This window comes from Cajanus cajan, chromosome 8 (genome assembly GCF_000230855.2).
Source record: "Cajanus cajan strain Asha chromosome 8, NIPB_CcT2T_4, whole genome shotgun sequence".
In the NCBI taxonomy this organism is placed as follows: Eukaryota; Viridiplantae; Streptophyta; class Magnoliopsida; order Fabales; family Fabaceae; genus Cajanus; species Cajanus cajan.
The window spans coordinates 17,360,137-17,377,113 of NC_138524.1; the positions used below are offsets into that span (position 1 = coordinate 17,360,137).

General features: G+C 34.8%; 3 protein-coding genes across 3 annotated transcripts; 1 reads left to right on the forward strand and 2 right to left on the reverse strand.

Moving 5' to 3' along the window:
- Positions 1–110: 110 nt before the first annotated feature.
- Positions 111–497, reverse strand: LOC109792189 (protein TIC 20-II, chloroplastic). The gene has a single exon (XM_020351574.1). It carries the CDS (start codon positions 495–497, stop codon positions 111–113), a length of 387 nt encoding a protein of 128 aa, XP_020207163.1.
- Positions 498–4,432: 3,935 nt separating this feature from the next.
- On the reverse strand, positions 4,433–5,981 carry LOC145950277 (uncharacterized). Its single transcript, XM_083061360.1, has 2 exons — positions 4,483–5,981; positions 4,433–4,436 (listed from the first exon to the last, which is right to left on the reverse strand). Exons 1-2 carry the CDS (start codon positions 5,979–5,981, stop codon positions 4,433–4,435), a joined length of 1,503 nt encoding a protein of 500 aa, XP_082917486.1.
- Positions 5,982–6,194: 213 nt separating this feature from the next.
- LOC109792190 (organic cation/carnitine transporter 4) lies at positions 6,195–10,943 on the forward strand. The gene is made up of 2 exons (XM_029270088.2): positions 6,195–6,740; positions 9,414–10,943. The coding sequence occupies exons 1-2, from the start codon at positions 6,326–6,328 to the stop codon at positions 10,772–10,774; spliced, it is 1,776 nt and encodes a 591-aa protein (XP_029125921.2). The 5' UTR covers positions 6,195–6,325; the 3' UTR covers positions 10,775–10,943.
- Positions 10,944–16,977: the final 6,034 nt, after the last annotated feature.

Sequence of the window (16,977 nt, forward strand, 5' to 3'; positions counted from 1 at the left end):
TCGGACCTCTATGTAGTCCAACATATATTTAAAATTTTACGTCGGACCCTGTGTAGTCTAACGTAAAAAAGTTTTTTATATTCCCGTGGGTGCCTTCATTTTCTTCGCGTTTAGGGTTTTGCGCCATCAAGTGCCTTCGACGAAATGGCGTTGCTGAAGAAGACCATGATTGGCCCAGTATCGATGGAGAAGATGCACTGGAAGAGAAGCGGAATGACGAGGAAAATGTTGCATGGCGTTGAACCTGATGTAGCGGCGGGGAAGCTAGGGTTTCTTACGACGCCCAAATAGAGGATGAAGAAGGCGACGAAGGAGGAGTAGGGGATGGATCTATAGAAGGCGAGGAAGGGGAGGATGGGCTCGAAGAGGAGGGCTAGCTTCGGGAACTGCGCCATCAAGTACTGCCCATGCTGAACGGAGTTTAGGAAGGCCAGCCCGTACGCCGCCACCAAGATTAGCTGTTCTGTCAGCGGTGAAGAGCTGGAGGAGTTCGACATGCGAGCCCCGACGGCGTCGTTTTGGCGTTTGAGGGATAAAAGGGGATTTTTGTGGTTGGGAGTTTTAGGGTGAAGGTGGGGGTGCAGAGGAAGGAGTATGGGCGGAGGAGAGGGAGGGTCGCCATCTGTCTAACACCACCTTCTTTACTTTTTGCACGTTCTTCATTAATTTTACACCGGTCCTTGATATCTAACATAAATTTACGTGGGTCAACTCAATCGAGGTAAATTTATGTCTCCCACATTAATGACAGACTATTTTATGACGTAAAAAACCTGAAATAACAAACATAAATTATATATTTTGCACCAGTGCATGTTTAGTTTAAAAAAAATGAGAAATGTGAATTTAACATAAAATAAAAGCTTGACTGTGCCAATTTAAAACATTTCAAAATTACACTAAAAAAATCTAATAAAAGACTATCTGATATATTTTAGAAACTTATCTTTTCTATTAAACATGTAAAAAAAATTAAAGTCTTTTAAATCTAAGAAAATTATTTTCACTTTCATATAAAATTGTTACACCTAAATAAAAAAAAAGGCGATAGTATTATTTTTCATCCTTATTATAAATTAATTTTAAAAATATTAATAATAAAAAACAATCCAATATCAACAATAAAAATATTTATTTATTATAAATTTTAATTATATAAATATAAATTATAATTAATTTTAAAATTTTAATATATCTTTAATTTCATTACAACACTTTATATATATATATAGTTAATCACCTATAATCTGCCAGTATAAAGTTTTTTTACACCGGTAACTAATCAAATCTATTGACAAGAAATGAAATAAGATTGGCAACAGAAAATACGTTGTGCATGATGCGTATATTGTTATTACAAAAAGTGACAAAAGCAGTGCATATATATTACAAGGAGAGAGAAAGAAAGCTAATAACAGAAAGCGTAAAATACGTAACAGCATAACAAACTATTATTCGTGAGACCCCCCCTCAAGCTGGGAATAGAGATTCAACATTCCCAGCTTGGAATATAAAGCTGTGAACATTGAAGGTGAGAGAGACTTGGTGAAGATGTCGGCAAGCTGGTGTGGAGAAGCAACAGGAAGTAATTTAAGCAGACCAGATTGAAGTTTCTCGCGAACTAGATGACAGTCAATATCAATGTGTTTAGTACGCTCATGGAATACTTGATTTGCTGCGATATGCAAAGCGGACTGATTATCGCAGTAAAGAAGAGCTGGTTGGTGAACAGGAACATGCAGATCATGGAGGAGATAAGTGAGCCATTGAAGCTCAGAAGTTGTGGTGGCGAGAGCACGATATTCAGCTTCAGAAGAACTACGAGAAACAGTGGGTTGTTTCTTGGAACGCCATGAGATGAGAGAATCACCAAGATAAACAGAAAATCCGGTGATAGAGCGGCGAGTATCAAGACATCCTGCCCAATCGGAGTCACTAAAAGCTTTGAGATGGAGAGAACTGTTGGTTGGAAAGAATAAACCTGATCCAGGTGCTTGCTTCAAGTAACGTAAAATGCGAAAAATGGCTTGTGAGTGAGCAGTGGATGGAGCAGACATGAATTGACTTAGATGATGGACAACATATGAAATATCGGGACGAGTTGTGGTAAGGTAAATGAGGCGTCCAAGTAATCTACGATATGACGAAGGATCTGCAAGGGGAGTGCCAGAGGATGCAGATAGGCGTGAAGTGTAATCCATAGGCGTGGAAACAGGACGAGAGGCCATCATTCCACAATCAGACAAAATATCCAGAACATATTTGCGTTGAGAGAGGTGAATGCCAGACTTGTTGCGAGCAACTTCAAGCCCCAAAAAATATTTAAGATTGCCCAGATCCTTAATCTTGAAGGCAACATCAAGAAGACCAGTAATAAGTTGAATTTCAGAAAGATTGTTGCCTGCTAAAACAATATCATCCACGTAAATGAGGAGAGCTGTAGTGGATGAACTAGAAAATTTCATAAATAAGGAATGATCCGATGCAGATTGATGATAGCCATGATGAATAAGAAAAGAAGATAATTTTGCAAACCACTGTCGACTAGCTTGTTTCAGGCCATATAGTGATTTTTGCAATTTGCACACTTGGTTGGAATATTCTGGACGCATGCCGGGAGGAAGAGTCATGTAAACTTCTTCATTTAAGTCTCCATGAAGAAATGCGTTATTCACATCTAATTGCTTGAGATGCCAATCAAAAACAGCTGCAAGGGCAAGAAGGAGTCGGACTGTGGTAAGCTTGGCAACTGGGGAAAAAGTAGCAAGGTAATCCAATCCTTCCACTTGTGTGTAACCTTTCGCAACAAGTCTCGCTTTGTACCGCTCAATACTACCATCTGCATTATACTTGATCTTGTATATCCAACGACAGCCAACAGCTTGCTTGTGAGGGGGTAGTGGAGTTAAAGTCCAAGTCTGATTCATTTTCAATGCCTCTAATTCAGCGTGCATTGCCTTAAGCCAGCAGTCATGCTTGGCAGCTTCAGCGTACGAGTGAGGTTCAGAAACAGCAGAAATGGAAGACACAAAAGCTTGAAAATCATTAGAAAGACGGGAATAAGAAATGTATTTCTCAATGGGATAGAGCATACCTGGATGAAGATTGGTAGAAGTGGATGTGAGAGAGTGGTGATAATCTTGCAAGTAAGAGGGCGGGTTGCGGAGTCTGGTTGAACGACGCAATGGAGAAGAATTTGGTGGAAGAGAGTCTGCAGTAGTAGAGTATGGAGCTAAAGAAATGGAATCATGTGATGTTGTGGCAGGATTTGGAGAAGTGACATTGTGTTGGTGAGGATCAGGTAAAATAGAAATCAAGTCATGAGAAGGAGAATGAATACCAAAAGAAATGGGTGAAACGACGGGAATATTGGATGTAGAGGAGGTGGATTGCAACAATGGAAAATGATTTTCATAAAAGGACACATTACGTGAAATTGTAATGGCTCTAGTATGAAGGTCATAGGTGATGTAGCCCTTGGTAGTAGGTGAAAATCCTAGGAAGACACAAGGGTGAGCTCTGGGGTCTAGTTTCTTTCGATTGGCAGTGGAAGTAGACACGTAGCATAAGCATCCAAATACTCTCAATTCAGTGATATCACAAGTTTGACCATAAAGTTTTTGAAAAGGAGTTTTATTATCAAGTAAAGGTGTAGTGATGCGGTTAATTAAGTAAGTGGCATGTAATAATGCATAACTCCAAAAACAAGAGGGTAATTTGGAATGAAAAAGAAGAGCACGAGTAACATTCAACAAATGTTGATGTTTGCGCTCAACGACTCCATTTTGCTGCGGGGTTTCAATGCAAGTGGTTTGATGAACAATCCCTTTAGAATTAAAAAAATTCTGCATTAAAAACTCAGCACCATTGTCTGTGCGAATTGTTTGAACTCGAGTATTAAATTGATTTTCAATTAGATTAATGAAGTTAGAGATGTGCATACGGGTTTCAGATTTATTAATCATTAAGAAAATCCATGTGAAACGAGTGTTGTCATCTACAATGGTGAGAAAGAATTTATGACCATGTATGGAAGGTATGGAGTAGGGTCCCCATATATCCATATGTAAAAGAGAAAAAGGACGTGATGCAGTAGAATGACTGGATGAAAATGAAAGTTTACGCTGTTTGGCATAATGACAAGTGTTGCAAGTAAAATCTTTATTTATGGTCAAACATGGATATAACTGTTGCATATTATGAAGACGAGTATTAGACAGATGTCCAAGACGAAAATGCCACAAATCGATCGGGATTACATCACATTTTGGGTGAATTATGGTAGAATGTATAAAAGGAGGTTTGAAATGATGAGGTATGAGCTGATAGAGACCACCCCGCACATCAACTGAACCAATCTTCATCTTGGTTCTGATATCCTGTATGAAGCAAACATTATTAGTGAAGGTAATTTGATAGGAAGTAGTGGAAACTAGCTTAGAAACAGAGATTAGATTGAAGGCAAATGAAGATATATATAACACATCAGTGAGCTGAAAATTGGAAGAAAAATAAACTGTGCCAGAGTGTGTTGCTGTAACTTTATGGCCAGTGGGAAGATTGACAATAACAGGCTCAATAAGTTTGTAAGAGGTGAAAAATTGAAGTGAGCAAGTAACGTGATCAGTGGCTCCCGAATCAATTATCCAAGGAGTAGTATCAAAGGAGTGTGTGGTGCAAATATGGGGCTGAACACTACCTGATGGTTGAGATGTGTGTGTAGAAGAAGTAGTAATCGAACCAATTTGATTTATACAAGCTGAGTGTGAAGCTGAAGAAGCCTGGGATGGCTGCTGAATTAAGGCTAACAAAGCTTGATATTGTTGAGGAGTGAAACGAATCTCTTGGTGCTCAGTGGAAGCAGAAAGATCTTTCTCATTGGCGGTCGCCTCAGTGGACAAAGCACTATTAGCGGATGCAGATTTGTTATTGGAGAAACGATGGCCAGGAGGGAAGCCATGTTTCTTATAACAAGTATCTACTGTATGGCCATTCTTTCCGCAGTGGGAGCAAGCTTTCCCACGATTAGAGCTGCTTTTGCCATTTTTATCAGGGAAGCCATGCTTACGGTAACATGTGCTTTCAGTATGACCATTTCGACCACAAAAATTGCACGTAGAGTTCATGATGGCAGCATTAGCAAAACCATTTTTAACCTCAGCTAAGGAATCAGAAACAGCAAATTGTCGTTCCTGTTGTGCAACATAGGAGAAAATTTTGTTAATAGGGGGTAAAGGATCCATTAACAAAACATGAGATCTAACATTTGCGTATTGATCATTGAGCCCTCTAAGAAACTGCATGGCTTGATCCTCCAATTTCCGTTGAGCGAGAATAGATGAAACTTTGCATATACATTTCACAATGCATACACAAATCGGGTCTGGTCGAAAGTTCTCAAGCTCATCCCATATAATCCTTAACTGAGTAAAGTAGTCAGTGACAGATAAGTCACCTTGTTTGATCGATGAAGCTTCGAGTTGTAAAGCAGAAATACGAAGAAGATCCCCCTGAGAATAACGTGATTTCAAATCACGCCAAATCTCTTCTGCAGAATCCATCCAAAGAATGCTTTGTCTTATTGAGGAAGAAACAGAGTGCACAAGCCAGGAGACCACCATATTATTACATCGTTTCCAGGCACTATAGATACGGTCAGAGGAAGGTGGTTGTGGAGCACTACCATCCACAAATTCGACTTTGTTTTTAGCACTGAGAGCCGTGAGCATGGATCTGCTCCAGGAGTGATAGTTTGTGGAATCAAGTGATGGAGAAACTAGTGCCATAGCAGGATTTTCATTGGGATGCAAAAACAAGAAACTATGAATATTTAGTGATGGATCAACTTCATCACTCATGGTTGCAGAATGGCAAAACCAGAGGAGAAGGATGAAGATGGAAAACGAAAAACGATGATCGTCAGGCTCTGATACCATGACAAGAAATGAAATAAGATTGGCAACAGAAAATACGCTGTGCATGATGCGTATATTGTTATTACAAAAAGTGACAAAAGCAATGCATATATATTACAAGGAGAGAGAAAGAAAGCTAATAACAGAAAGCGTAAAATACGTAATAGCATAACAAACTATTATTCGTGAGATCTATTAATAATTAATAATGTCATGTCATTTACTCATTTAATTAAATTAAAATAAAAAAAGTATTATTAACAAATTTAATTGGTTGCCAGTGTAAAAATCTTTACACTGACAGTATAGATGATTAACTCATATATATATATATATATATATATGTATGTATACATCACTAATCATTTATTTTTGCTCCATACGTTTACAGTTCCTCTGGTGAGAAGCAAATGCGAACCGCGTCGTTCTCCGATTCCTATGACCGTGTAGCGGATCCGTTCCGGTCACCGCTGCTGGCGGCGAAGGGCAGCGAGCCGGCGGCGGAGAAGCTGTGCATCGACGAGATGCTGCAGAGGCACTGCGGCGAGTTCGGGCGGTGGCAGCTGAAGCACTTCGTGCTGACGAGCCTGGCGTGGGCCCTGGAGGCGTTCCACACGATGGTGATGATATTCGCGGACCGCCAGCCGGAGTGGCGGTGCCGGGCCGGTTGGGCCTGCGAGGCGGGCGCGAAGAGCGTGTGCGGGCTTGAACCGGGCTCGTGGGAGTGGGTGGGAAGGTCGACTGTTACTGAGTGGGGATTGTTTTGCGGTGACAAGTATAAGGTTGGGCTTGTTCAGGCCGTCTTCTTCGGCGGCTGCATGATCGGTTAGTGCTTACTCTTTCTATCTTTAGTACTGTTTCTTTTTTTGCTTAGTCTTATAACATGCATTTGATCTTGTTTGCTAATGGGTCTTCACAATTTGCATAATTATGATTTTGTAAAAGGAAATAAATTATGCCATGCATGGAAACTAATCATTGGTTCCAAGTACATTGACATATCCCTTCGATTCAATTCATTAAAACTTACATGTTCTTATCTGTCCTGTCAACAATGTTGGTATGAGAAAATTATAAATGTATGATCCATTAAAATCTGAATGTTTGGTCATAAGTATTTTCTGAAATATTTGTATATATGTTTCTTATGGAATATTGCATATTTTGACATTTAGTTTTAATAAACTTTTAAATAATTTAAATATTTATCATGTTGATATTAACTGAGTTAATAAAATTAATTTGAATATTTGCATTATAATAAGAAAAATTAACATTAAAAAATTCAATGTTCATCTCCTTTGCATAATAATTTTATGGGAAAATTGATAAATAGATAAAAGAAAAATTAATATTTAACATGATTATTTCGAAGTTAACAAGTTTGCACATGATATACGACTATAATTTTAATATGAGCAATGTATGTGATTATTTTTATTTTATCTGGCAAAAATAATTAAAATAAATAATATGTTTCATACAAAAGTTATATTGTAATTAAGGTTTATAATAAATAAATATTGTATACTATATAGAAGACTAGAAGTAAAGTGTAACCCCAAGTGTATGGTTCAGCGGTAGAAGTTGTTCCACGTTTAAGCATTGAAAACAGCTATCCCACCCTGAGATGCCTCCAACCTAACGATCAGGGACGAACAAAAAAAAAATAAAGTGTAATGTAGTCAAATTTTTAACTGAGAATGATAAAGTAAAAGAGATAAAAAAAATTATAAAAAAAATCCCTTAAAACATTATTGTTAAAAAACAATATTAGAAACACACTCATTCAAGAGAATTATTCTAAAAGAGAGTGATATAATTATTAGTAGTTTCTTTTAAAATAATATTAAATTTAATTATATATATATATATATATATATTATCAGCATAAAATGATACACGGTTAAAGATGGGAGCTTAAGAAAATTTTCAAAAATTACTCCCATAAAAATTTTAAAAAAAAAAAGGTAAAAATAATTTAGTTAAAAAATGAAATCTAAAAATAATCTGATTCAAAAACAATATTTTAACTTAATTTATAATGTGATGGTAATTATTGTCAAGATTAAAAAAATACATTTTAATGACTAATGGAAAAGAAGGTGGTTTGTAGTTTCGTAGAATCTTTCTTTTGAATACACATTTGTTATTGTCAAAAAAAAAATAATATGTATAGCAGAAATAAGAAATCGCCTAGACACATCAAATTTTTAATGCTAAACAAAACCACAACATATATATATATTGTATTTCAGTAAGCCAAAAGAGGGATTTATTTCCAATGTATTGTCTTAAAAGTTTAATATTCATTTCTATACTATCAACCTATGGCACCAATGACCCATTTTTTTATGCATATTTGGGTTTGATTATATTTGGTGCTTACTGACAAACAACATATTATCTTATTCGATGCTTGTCAAATCAATAACAACAGCAGAAGATACAAAATAAAACACGAAATTTAAATGCCGATCCAATGGCTGAAGGCTGATCCCAGTATGCAATGGCCGCAACCTGCTCCACGTACAACACAATGAAGATATATATATATAGTATTATATATCGACAAACATTGACAGAAAAACATTTGTATCCAACTTCGACATAATTGGGATTATCCAAACCAAACAAACACATGAAATGATTAAAATTGAAACTATGTCGCTACCTCTGCGCTCATTTAAATTTGTAGCCAACTCATAAAAAAAAAATATATCAATTCACCATTGTGATCATACTTGCAACAAAAATTAAAAATTACATTTGTTTTTTATATTGTTCGTACTCTCCCGTCAAATATTTATCATGTTTCTCTCTGCATCTGCAGCAGTCGTGAAATAGATTTTTTGTTCTACAAATCTCATCTTGGCTTTCCTGATCTATCGAGTTACGTGGGGGATAAAAATCACATCCATTAAACTCCTTAATTTTTTAGGTTTTTTAACAAACTTTAATTTTGTTTAAAATCTAGGGTTCTGTTAATTTTTGTTAATCCAAAATACATTTGCTTGGAGAATAGCATTACAGTAGTGTGGTTAGGGTTGCGAGCATTGAAAATTGAAACTTGAAGGGTGTAATGATTGGTTCGTTTTAAAAATGACTGTGCCAAGAAGATATTTCAGTTCCTTTTCTGTCCTTTTTATGTAATTTCTTAAAGTTGCATGTTATTTCAACTAATTCACGATTAGTAAACGCAAATTAGTAATTCTTCCTCCAGAAAAACATTGCTAGTGCTGCAACAAATGTTCTCCAACGAGGAGATTCAAGTATTATATTCATCAATAATGTATTATATATAACTATTTTTACAAAATTCTGTACCTATGTACTTTAGAGGATTTGTACTAACTATATGTTTTGTTAATCTTTAATGGGGACCGTGAGTTTGAGAATAATAACACAATTATCAAACATTAGATTTTATCAACAAAAAAAAAGTTAATCATTCTAACTGAAAATTGATTCTCATGCATAGCATTGCAACAATTTCAGGTGCTGGAATATTCGGTCACCTCTCAGATTCCTTCCTCGGAAGAAAAGGCTCTCTCACTGTGGTGTGTGCCCTAAACACCGTATTCGGCACCTTGACAGCCCTATCCCCCAACTTCTCCTCCTACGTCATTCTCCGCCTCCTCACCGGTTGCAGCACCGGCGGCGTCGGCCTCTGCGCCTTCGTCCTCGCCACCGAGCCCGTTGGCCCCAAGGCACGCGGCGCCGCCGGCATGTCCACTTTCTACTTCTTCTCCTCCGGCATCGCCCTCATCTCCGCCATTGCTTATATCTTCCCCACGTGGCGCAAACTCTACATCGCCTCCTCCCTCCCCTCCCTCCTCTTCCTCCTCTTCATCCTCCCCTTCATCTCGGAGTCCCCAAGATGGTACCTCGTTCGAGGAAAAACCAATGAAGCCACAAAAATCATGTCCAAAATCGCCACCTCTAATGGTAACCATCTTCCACAAAAGGTCTTTCTAGCCCTAAACCAACAACAACAACCACGATCATTATCATTGTCGTCATCATCGTCATGCCATCACGTAGCATTGTCAAAATCCATAACACTATCATCTTCTACATGTCACGTGGACACAGAAGTCAACTCCTTAAATAAATCTCAGTCAAAATGTTACTTATATAAAGATGTTAACCCTTTAAATGAATCTCAATCAACATGCCATGTGTACACAGGTGTCGATGTCAATTCCTTAAATGAATCTCAGTCTCAGACGTGTCACCTAGTAATGACCGGATCACTTATGGACATGATCCGATCACAGGTGACACGTCAGAGATTGATTCGAGCAGTAGTAATTAACTTCTTGTGCTCCGTGGTGTACTATGGGTTGAGTCTCAACGTGGTGAACATGGATACCAACCTTTACCTCACCGTGATACTGAACGCGGTGGCGGAGATGCCGGCGTTTATGATAACGGCGATGTTGCTGGACCGGTGGGGGAGGAAGCCGTTGACCATAGCGACGTTATGGTTCAGTGGGGCGTTTTGCCTCGTGGGAAGCTTGGTGAGCAACGTTGGGGTGTGGAAGGGTGTGAGAATGGCGTGTGGGGTTTTGGGGATTTTTGGGATGGCGGGGACGTATAATTTGCTGTTCATTTACACGGCGGAGCTGTTCCCGACGGTGGTGAGGAACGCCGCGCTGGGGTGCGCAACGCAGGCGGCGCAGATGGGTGCGATATTGTCGCCGCTGGTGGTCGTTTTGGGGGGGTCGTTGCCGTTTATGGTGTTCGCTTTGTGCGGAATTGGTGCTGGCGTTTTCGCGTTTTATCTGCCGGAAACGCTGAACCAACCTCTCTATGATACGTTATCGGGAATGGAGGCCAAGGAAAATAGTGTATAATTTCACTATAATTTTACCTTCTTCTTGGATATGTTAATTTTGGTACTCTAATTTTATGGTATCTTTTATCATTACATTTTGTATAATCAACTTTTTTGTTTTAGTTGGAATAATTGAGTTAGTCTTTTTTTTTTCTTTCTGATATATGTTAGTCTTTCTTTTAGTTGTTCGTTGCATGTCTAGATTATTTTAATCTTCATTTAATAGCAAAGAAGAAGAGTGTCAAGGCTTTTCGCTGTAGAAAAGTGTTAAGAGTTTAATCCAATAATTATTATATATTTTGGGATTAATTTATTCCAAATATATAACTCAGATCGCAAATTACATGATGAAATCCTAAAAAGAAAGGCAATTGTTCTTTAGATATTAATTTTGTGTAAAATCTTGCGTTTATTTAAATAGAAAGAAGAAAAATACTAAATTGGTTATCATTATTTTCAAATTATTAATATATTTGATAGGCAAGCAGAAAAAAAAATGTTTAGATAATTGCACATACTAAAATACTTGAAGAAAAGATATGTAGTAATATAACAAATTAATTGACTCTAGCTATAATCGTAAAAAGAATTTAAATATGTATGGTTGGAACAGAAACAAAATAATATACAGCTATTTTATTTGCATACCAATTTCTATGCATCATATTTACAGTTTTCTTTTTGTGAAATTAAAGTTAGAGAGAACATGTTGGAATGTGCATATTTTATTATTTATTATCTAAAAAGCGAAAATAATGCAGCTTTTTTGTGTGCAGCTATTGTTATTCATCAAATATTGGGATTATAGTAATTGAATCTATATTATTTATTTCACTTGACATATGTTTAGTGGAGGTGATTTAATGGGAAAGGGATGAATTAGAGTAGATTAGAGTGAATTTGAAGGGGAAAAAAAATATTTGTGTTTGGTGGAGGATATTTAAGGAGAATTGTGATAAATTAAAAATGAATCCCACAAATTTTTTATACCTTTTTAATTGAGAGAATTCTTGTAAATTTTAGAAAATGTGTAAAATTACATAAAATTAAAAATGTTAATTCTAACTATAATATAAAATAAGGATAAAATAGTAATTATAAATACTAAATTTACTCTATTTCTCACTTAACTTTATTTTACCAATCAATTACAAATTTCATCCTATTTCAATCAATTTATTACCTAATTCTTATCAAATCAATTCTCACCTATTTTTTTTTTATTGTCTTTTATTCCTTCCTCTCTCCCAAATAAAAAACCACTAGGGTTAGCCTAGTAGTTGGGTGAGAAAGGAACTGGGTAGTTAGAAGCATGAAGATCTAAGTTCAATCCTCATTGCAGTCATCTTTGTAATCTTTCCTATCCTTAAAAAAAAAATCTTAAAAGAATCGATCAGGACTTTAAAACGATTTTGCTTCTATAAAATGGGCTCAATTATTTTAGGATGACCTGTTGTGAAACTTACGATTAAGATTAGGCTAAAAACCTAATTTGGTCCCTTATAATCTTTTTTTGTTTCAATTTAGTCCCTCATTAATTTTTTGTCTCAATTTAGTCTCAAACTAATTAATTAGTTTCAATTTAGTCCCAAATTAATTAATTGGTTTCAATGTGAGACTTTCCGTCCAAATTGCTTTAACGGTGTTAACTTTTGGTCACATGAACGCCACGTAGATGCATACATGGATGCCACGTGGATGAGAATTTTTTTTAAAACACCTGGACCCAGAACGGCCCGTTCTGAAACAGGAACGGGCCGTTCTGGGTGCACTTTTGGTGTGTTAATTTTGCATCCGGAACGGCCCGTTCCAGGTGCCAAATTAACACACCGAAAATGCAACTAGAACGGCCCGTTCCAGTTTCAGAACGGGCCGTTCCGGTTTTATTTTTATTTTTTTATATATAAAATATTAATAATTTTATAAAATATATATTATTAATTATATTTTAATTATGTTATTATATCTAATAAAATAAATATATTAATATTTTTTATATTTGATTTTATTATGTTTATCTTATTAATTTTTATCATTTTATTCTTTTAATCTTAAATAAGTTGCAAAAAATTATAAAGTGATATTTAAATATTTTTTCAAACAGAAAGAGAAAAAGAAAAAATTATTACTATTTATAAGACAATTATATTTTATAAAAATAAGTAATTTTAAAATTTTTACCATAAAAAAATATTCTTCAAAATTATTATTTTTTAATAAAATTAATCAAGAATATTGATTTCATGGCATTTTTTATATCTCAAGTATTACAATTGTGCAGTTTTGTGATCTCCAAGATTTTAATTGCATAATTTTTGTAAAAGTATATTAATATTAATTTATCAATAATATTAAAATACTAATAATATATAAATTTTATTTATTTAGTAATAATAAATATATATCATTTGATACATTAAAAAAAATATACGTTAATTTAAATAAACAAACAATTATATAATTTTAAAACATTATATATATATATATATATATATATATTAAAATTTTAAAATTATTAAATTTTTAATGAGAAAGACTAAAATTGCACAATTATGATATTTGAGAGATTAAAATTGTTCAATTAAAAATTGTGAGACAAAAATTACACAACTATAATCTTTTAAGGACTGAAATTACTCAATTAAAACTTTAGATATCAAAATTGCATAATTATAATATCAAAAACACAATTAAGTAAAAAATATTTTATTTACAGTTTTGGAACGGGCCGTTCTGAGTCCAGAACGGCCCGTTCTGAAAGCAGAACGGGCCGTTCTGATTGCAGAATGGCCCGTTCTGAGTCACTGGTGGTGTTTTAATTTTGCAACCAGAACGGCCCGTTCCGGTTTTAGAACGGGCCATTCCGGTCCAAGTGTTTTCAAAAAAGTTCTCATCCACGTGGATGCCACGTGTGCATCTACGTGGCATCCACGTGGCCAAAATTAACTCCGTTTAAATAATTTGGACGGAAGTCCCACATTGAAACTAATTAATTAATTTGGGACTAAATTGAAACCAATTAATTAGTTTGGGACCAAATTGAGACCAAAAATTAATGAGGGACTAAATTGAAACAAAAAAAGATTATAAGGGACCAAATTAGGTTTTTAGCCTATTATCAAAGGAGGAAGATATATATCAGGGGACATTGTACTACTAGAATAAAGAATCAGTGAAGTTTGACTTGTTGGATTGGTTATGTATTCAATCAGAAAGGTCAAATCAATTCAATCATAAAGATATTTCTCATCATTTTAAAAAAAATCAAAGGAAATCACAACATGAAAATCAAACCCTCCGCATAAAGAGAGTGAAGAACCTTATCAGACATCACAATGATCACTTATTTTAATATATTTATTTGTAATATATACAACTTAAATAATTTTTATATTATATTATTAATTTTAAATTAGTTTGATCCATTATCAACAATTAGAGAACAAATTTTCTCTAGAATTTTACATTTTGTATGAAAGATGTTTTCTCTTTGTAAAATGCTAATTTCACAAGGTTGACTTCCAAAAAGTCTTCAAATCAATAAGAAATCATCATTATAAGGATAACATTCTCTTTCTTAGAATTTATCCCCCCTCTCTCCCTCCTTCTTTTTCACTTCCACTAGATGTGGAGGAAGAAGATGTAATCTTTTCTTGCTACTATAGTGATATAAGCCCCTCATGATGATGGTCTTTTGTGGGACATTAAGAGGTAATGTGACATCTCCTTAGAAACTTAAAACACTTAATACTACTAGTCCAGGAATTAATGTTAGAGGTTTCCTTCTCATAAAAGAGATTGTTTTTCTAACTCTTTTCTTTTGATGGTTCACTCTCAAAGTAACTCTTAGAAGATTATTCCTACTTTCTATGGTCATTTCTATGGTATGAAGATGATGATGATGAATCCTTCTTGTGAGAAGTTTTTCTCAATGATTGTTGCTATACCTTGATACACAATTGGACCAAGTCGTTAAAGTCCATATATGGTAAGAACTCAACATTGTCTTTAATCTCATGACTCAAGCCAATAAGAAACCTTGGAGAGTACTATGGCCCACACCCCCTTCTCAACCAGTTATGCTCCCAACATGTGGCCCTCACACATGGAGACTTTCCCAGCCACTTCTATCAATATCAAGCCTTTAGAACCTTTATCATTCGTTCCTCTTACTCCTTCAAATTCTGCAGACCCTAACCTAAAATGTTACTAAAAGGCCAACCCAATCTCTTCCCACTAGTGCAAAAATTGGATTTAAAATCAGAGTTTTAAGATCGGTTACAAGGTAACCGATCTTAAAAGTGACGCGGTGACAATTTTGTAAATAATATGAACACTTTTAAGATCGGTTAAAATTTAACCGATCTTAAAAGTACTTTTAAGATCTGTTATTTTATGACCGATCTTAAAAGTGCTACTTTTAAAATCGATTATTTCAAAACCGATTTTGTATGTAGTATACAAAATCGGTTCTTAAATAATAGATTTTAAAAGTATCGTCAGAAACTTTTATATTTCCCTTCATTCTCATTCTCTTTAATCTTTCCCTCCATTCCTTTTTTTCCTCTCACGCTCTCATTTTCTAAAGTCTCCAATAAGGTAAATTTCGTTTTCGTTTTCGTCTTTTCATGCTCTTCTTGTGTCTCTTTTCGTTTTCTCATGCTCTTCTCTTGTCTCTATTTTCGTTGTAGGTTCATTTTGGGTAAATTTTGAATCTGGAACGACCCGTTCTCCTTGCAGAACGACCCGTTCTGCTTGCAAAACGGCCCGTACTGCAAGTAGAACGCGCCGTTTTGATGTCTGTTCTTCTGGAACGGCCCGTTCCAGTTTAATTTTTTTTCAAGGCCTGGACTTTTAAGATCAGTTATAAAACAACCGATCTTAAAAGTCTAACTTTAAAATCGGTTACAGAACCGATTTTAAAAACCTTTTTTCCACTAGTGTCCACACAAACCAACCAACAACTCCAACCTTAACGACAAGGTTTTAGTGGAGTCAATGATGATTGTTTGACTGCAAACCTAAAACACTAACTAGCCAGCTAGAGCAACAAAGAAACCCACTTGATTGAAAGACCTCATTTATAAAAATAATACTTTCTAATCAATTTATAGTATTTTGTTTTCAATAAAAAAAGGGTTTTTCTTATTGGTCCACGTGTAGGACCATGATAACTCTTAGTTTGTTATATAATTAATAGTCAATTTTTTTTATTAAGTCTCAAATAGTTTGGCTCTAGGTATTCCTTCTTTTTCCTAGTGTTGAACAACTTCAACCTTACAGTAAACCTCGATGTTTACTTGATAAATATGATTTATATAGTATTTTTACAATATAATTTTTGTTTTAATTTTTAGTGAATTGTGTGAATATGTTTTTTAATTGTGTCATAATGATGTTAATATTGGTTTATATAGTTACTGGTATAATTTGTGTGTTTTGTAGGTTTTTAGGAGAAAAGATGAAGTAAACTAGGTGAAAAAGGTGTGAAGTTGAATTTGTCATCTAAAGTTGAGCATTTGAGCTAAGCGTCAAGGTTGGGATTAAGTGCCAAGACAAATGCTCAACACCAAATAAGGTTGGGATTAAGTGCCAAGACAAATGCTCAACACCAAACCCTTTGGAAGGAGACCTTTTTGTGTTAAAAGTGATGTTTAGTGTCATCTTAATCAAATGAGCACCAAAATGCATAACTGTTATGAAATGTAATTAATTTAAATAGTTTTGGGTAGTTTTGTGGGGTTAAAAATGTTACAAAAAAGAACTGAGATAAGAACTTTAAGATTTAGAGCCTTTTATGTCAATTCTTCATTCTTTTCATCTAGTTTTGATTTTTTAACCATATTTAGGAGTAGCCAAACTCCATTCTTGTAGGGGTTAGTTGTAAATATTCCTTCTCATGTATTTCTCTTGATAAATAAATTTATCTTTCTATATTTCTATTAGCTTACTTGTATAATATTTATATCTTAATATGACTTGATCACTCATGAATTAATTATAAGTTGAAAGTTTAATTGAAAAAGTATTTTTGGTGGAAACTGAATTAAACACTTAAAATCATTTAATTGCTAGGAATAAAGTTAAATGATTTTATTATATAATAATCCTTTTGTTCATTGCATGTTCTTTATTTAAGTTACTAAGAGATTAGGGACTTACATACGATCTTAGGCCCTTTTTGGTAAAAATTATGATTAGGGTAATATTGAGATTTTTAGG

Coding starts and splice junctions, on each gene's coding strand:
- LOC109792189 (XM_020351574.1), bottom strand. CDS start 497: ATGTCGAACTCCTCCAGCTCTTCACCGCTGACAGAACAGCTAATCTTG.
- LOC109792190 (XM_029270088.2), top strand. CDS start 6,326: ATGCGAACCGCGTCGTTCTCCGATTCCTATGACCGTGTAGCGGATCCG. Junction 6,741..9,413: donor CTTCGGCGGCTGCATGATCG/GTTAGTGCTTAC, acceptor CAACAATTTCAG/GTGCTGGAATATTCGGTCAC.
- LOC145950277 (XM_083061360.1), bottom strand. CDS start 5,981: ATGCACAGCGTATTTTCTGTTGCCAATCTTATTTCATTTCTTGTCATG.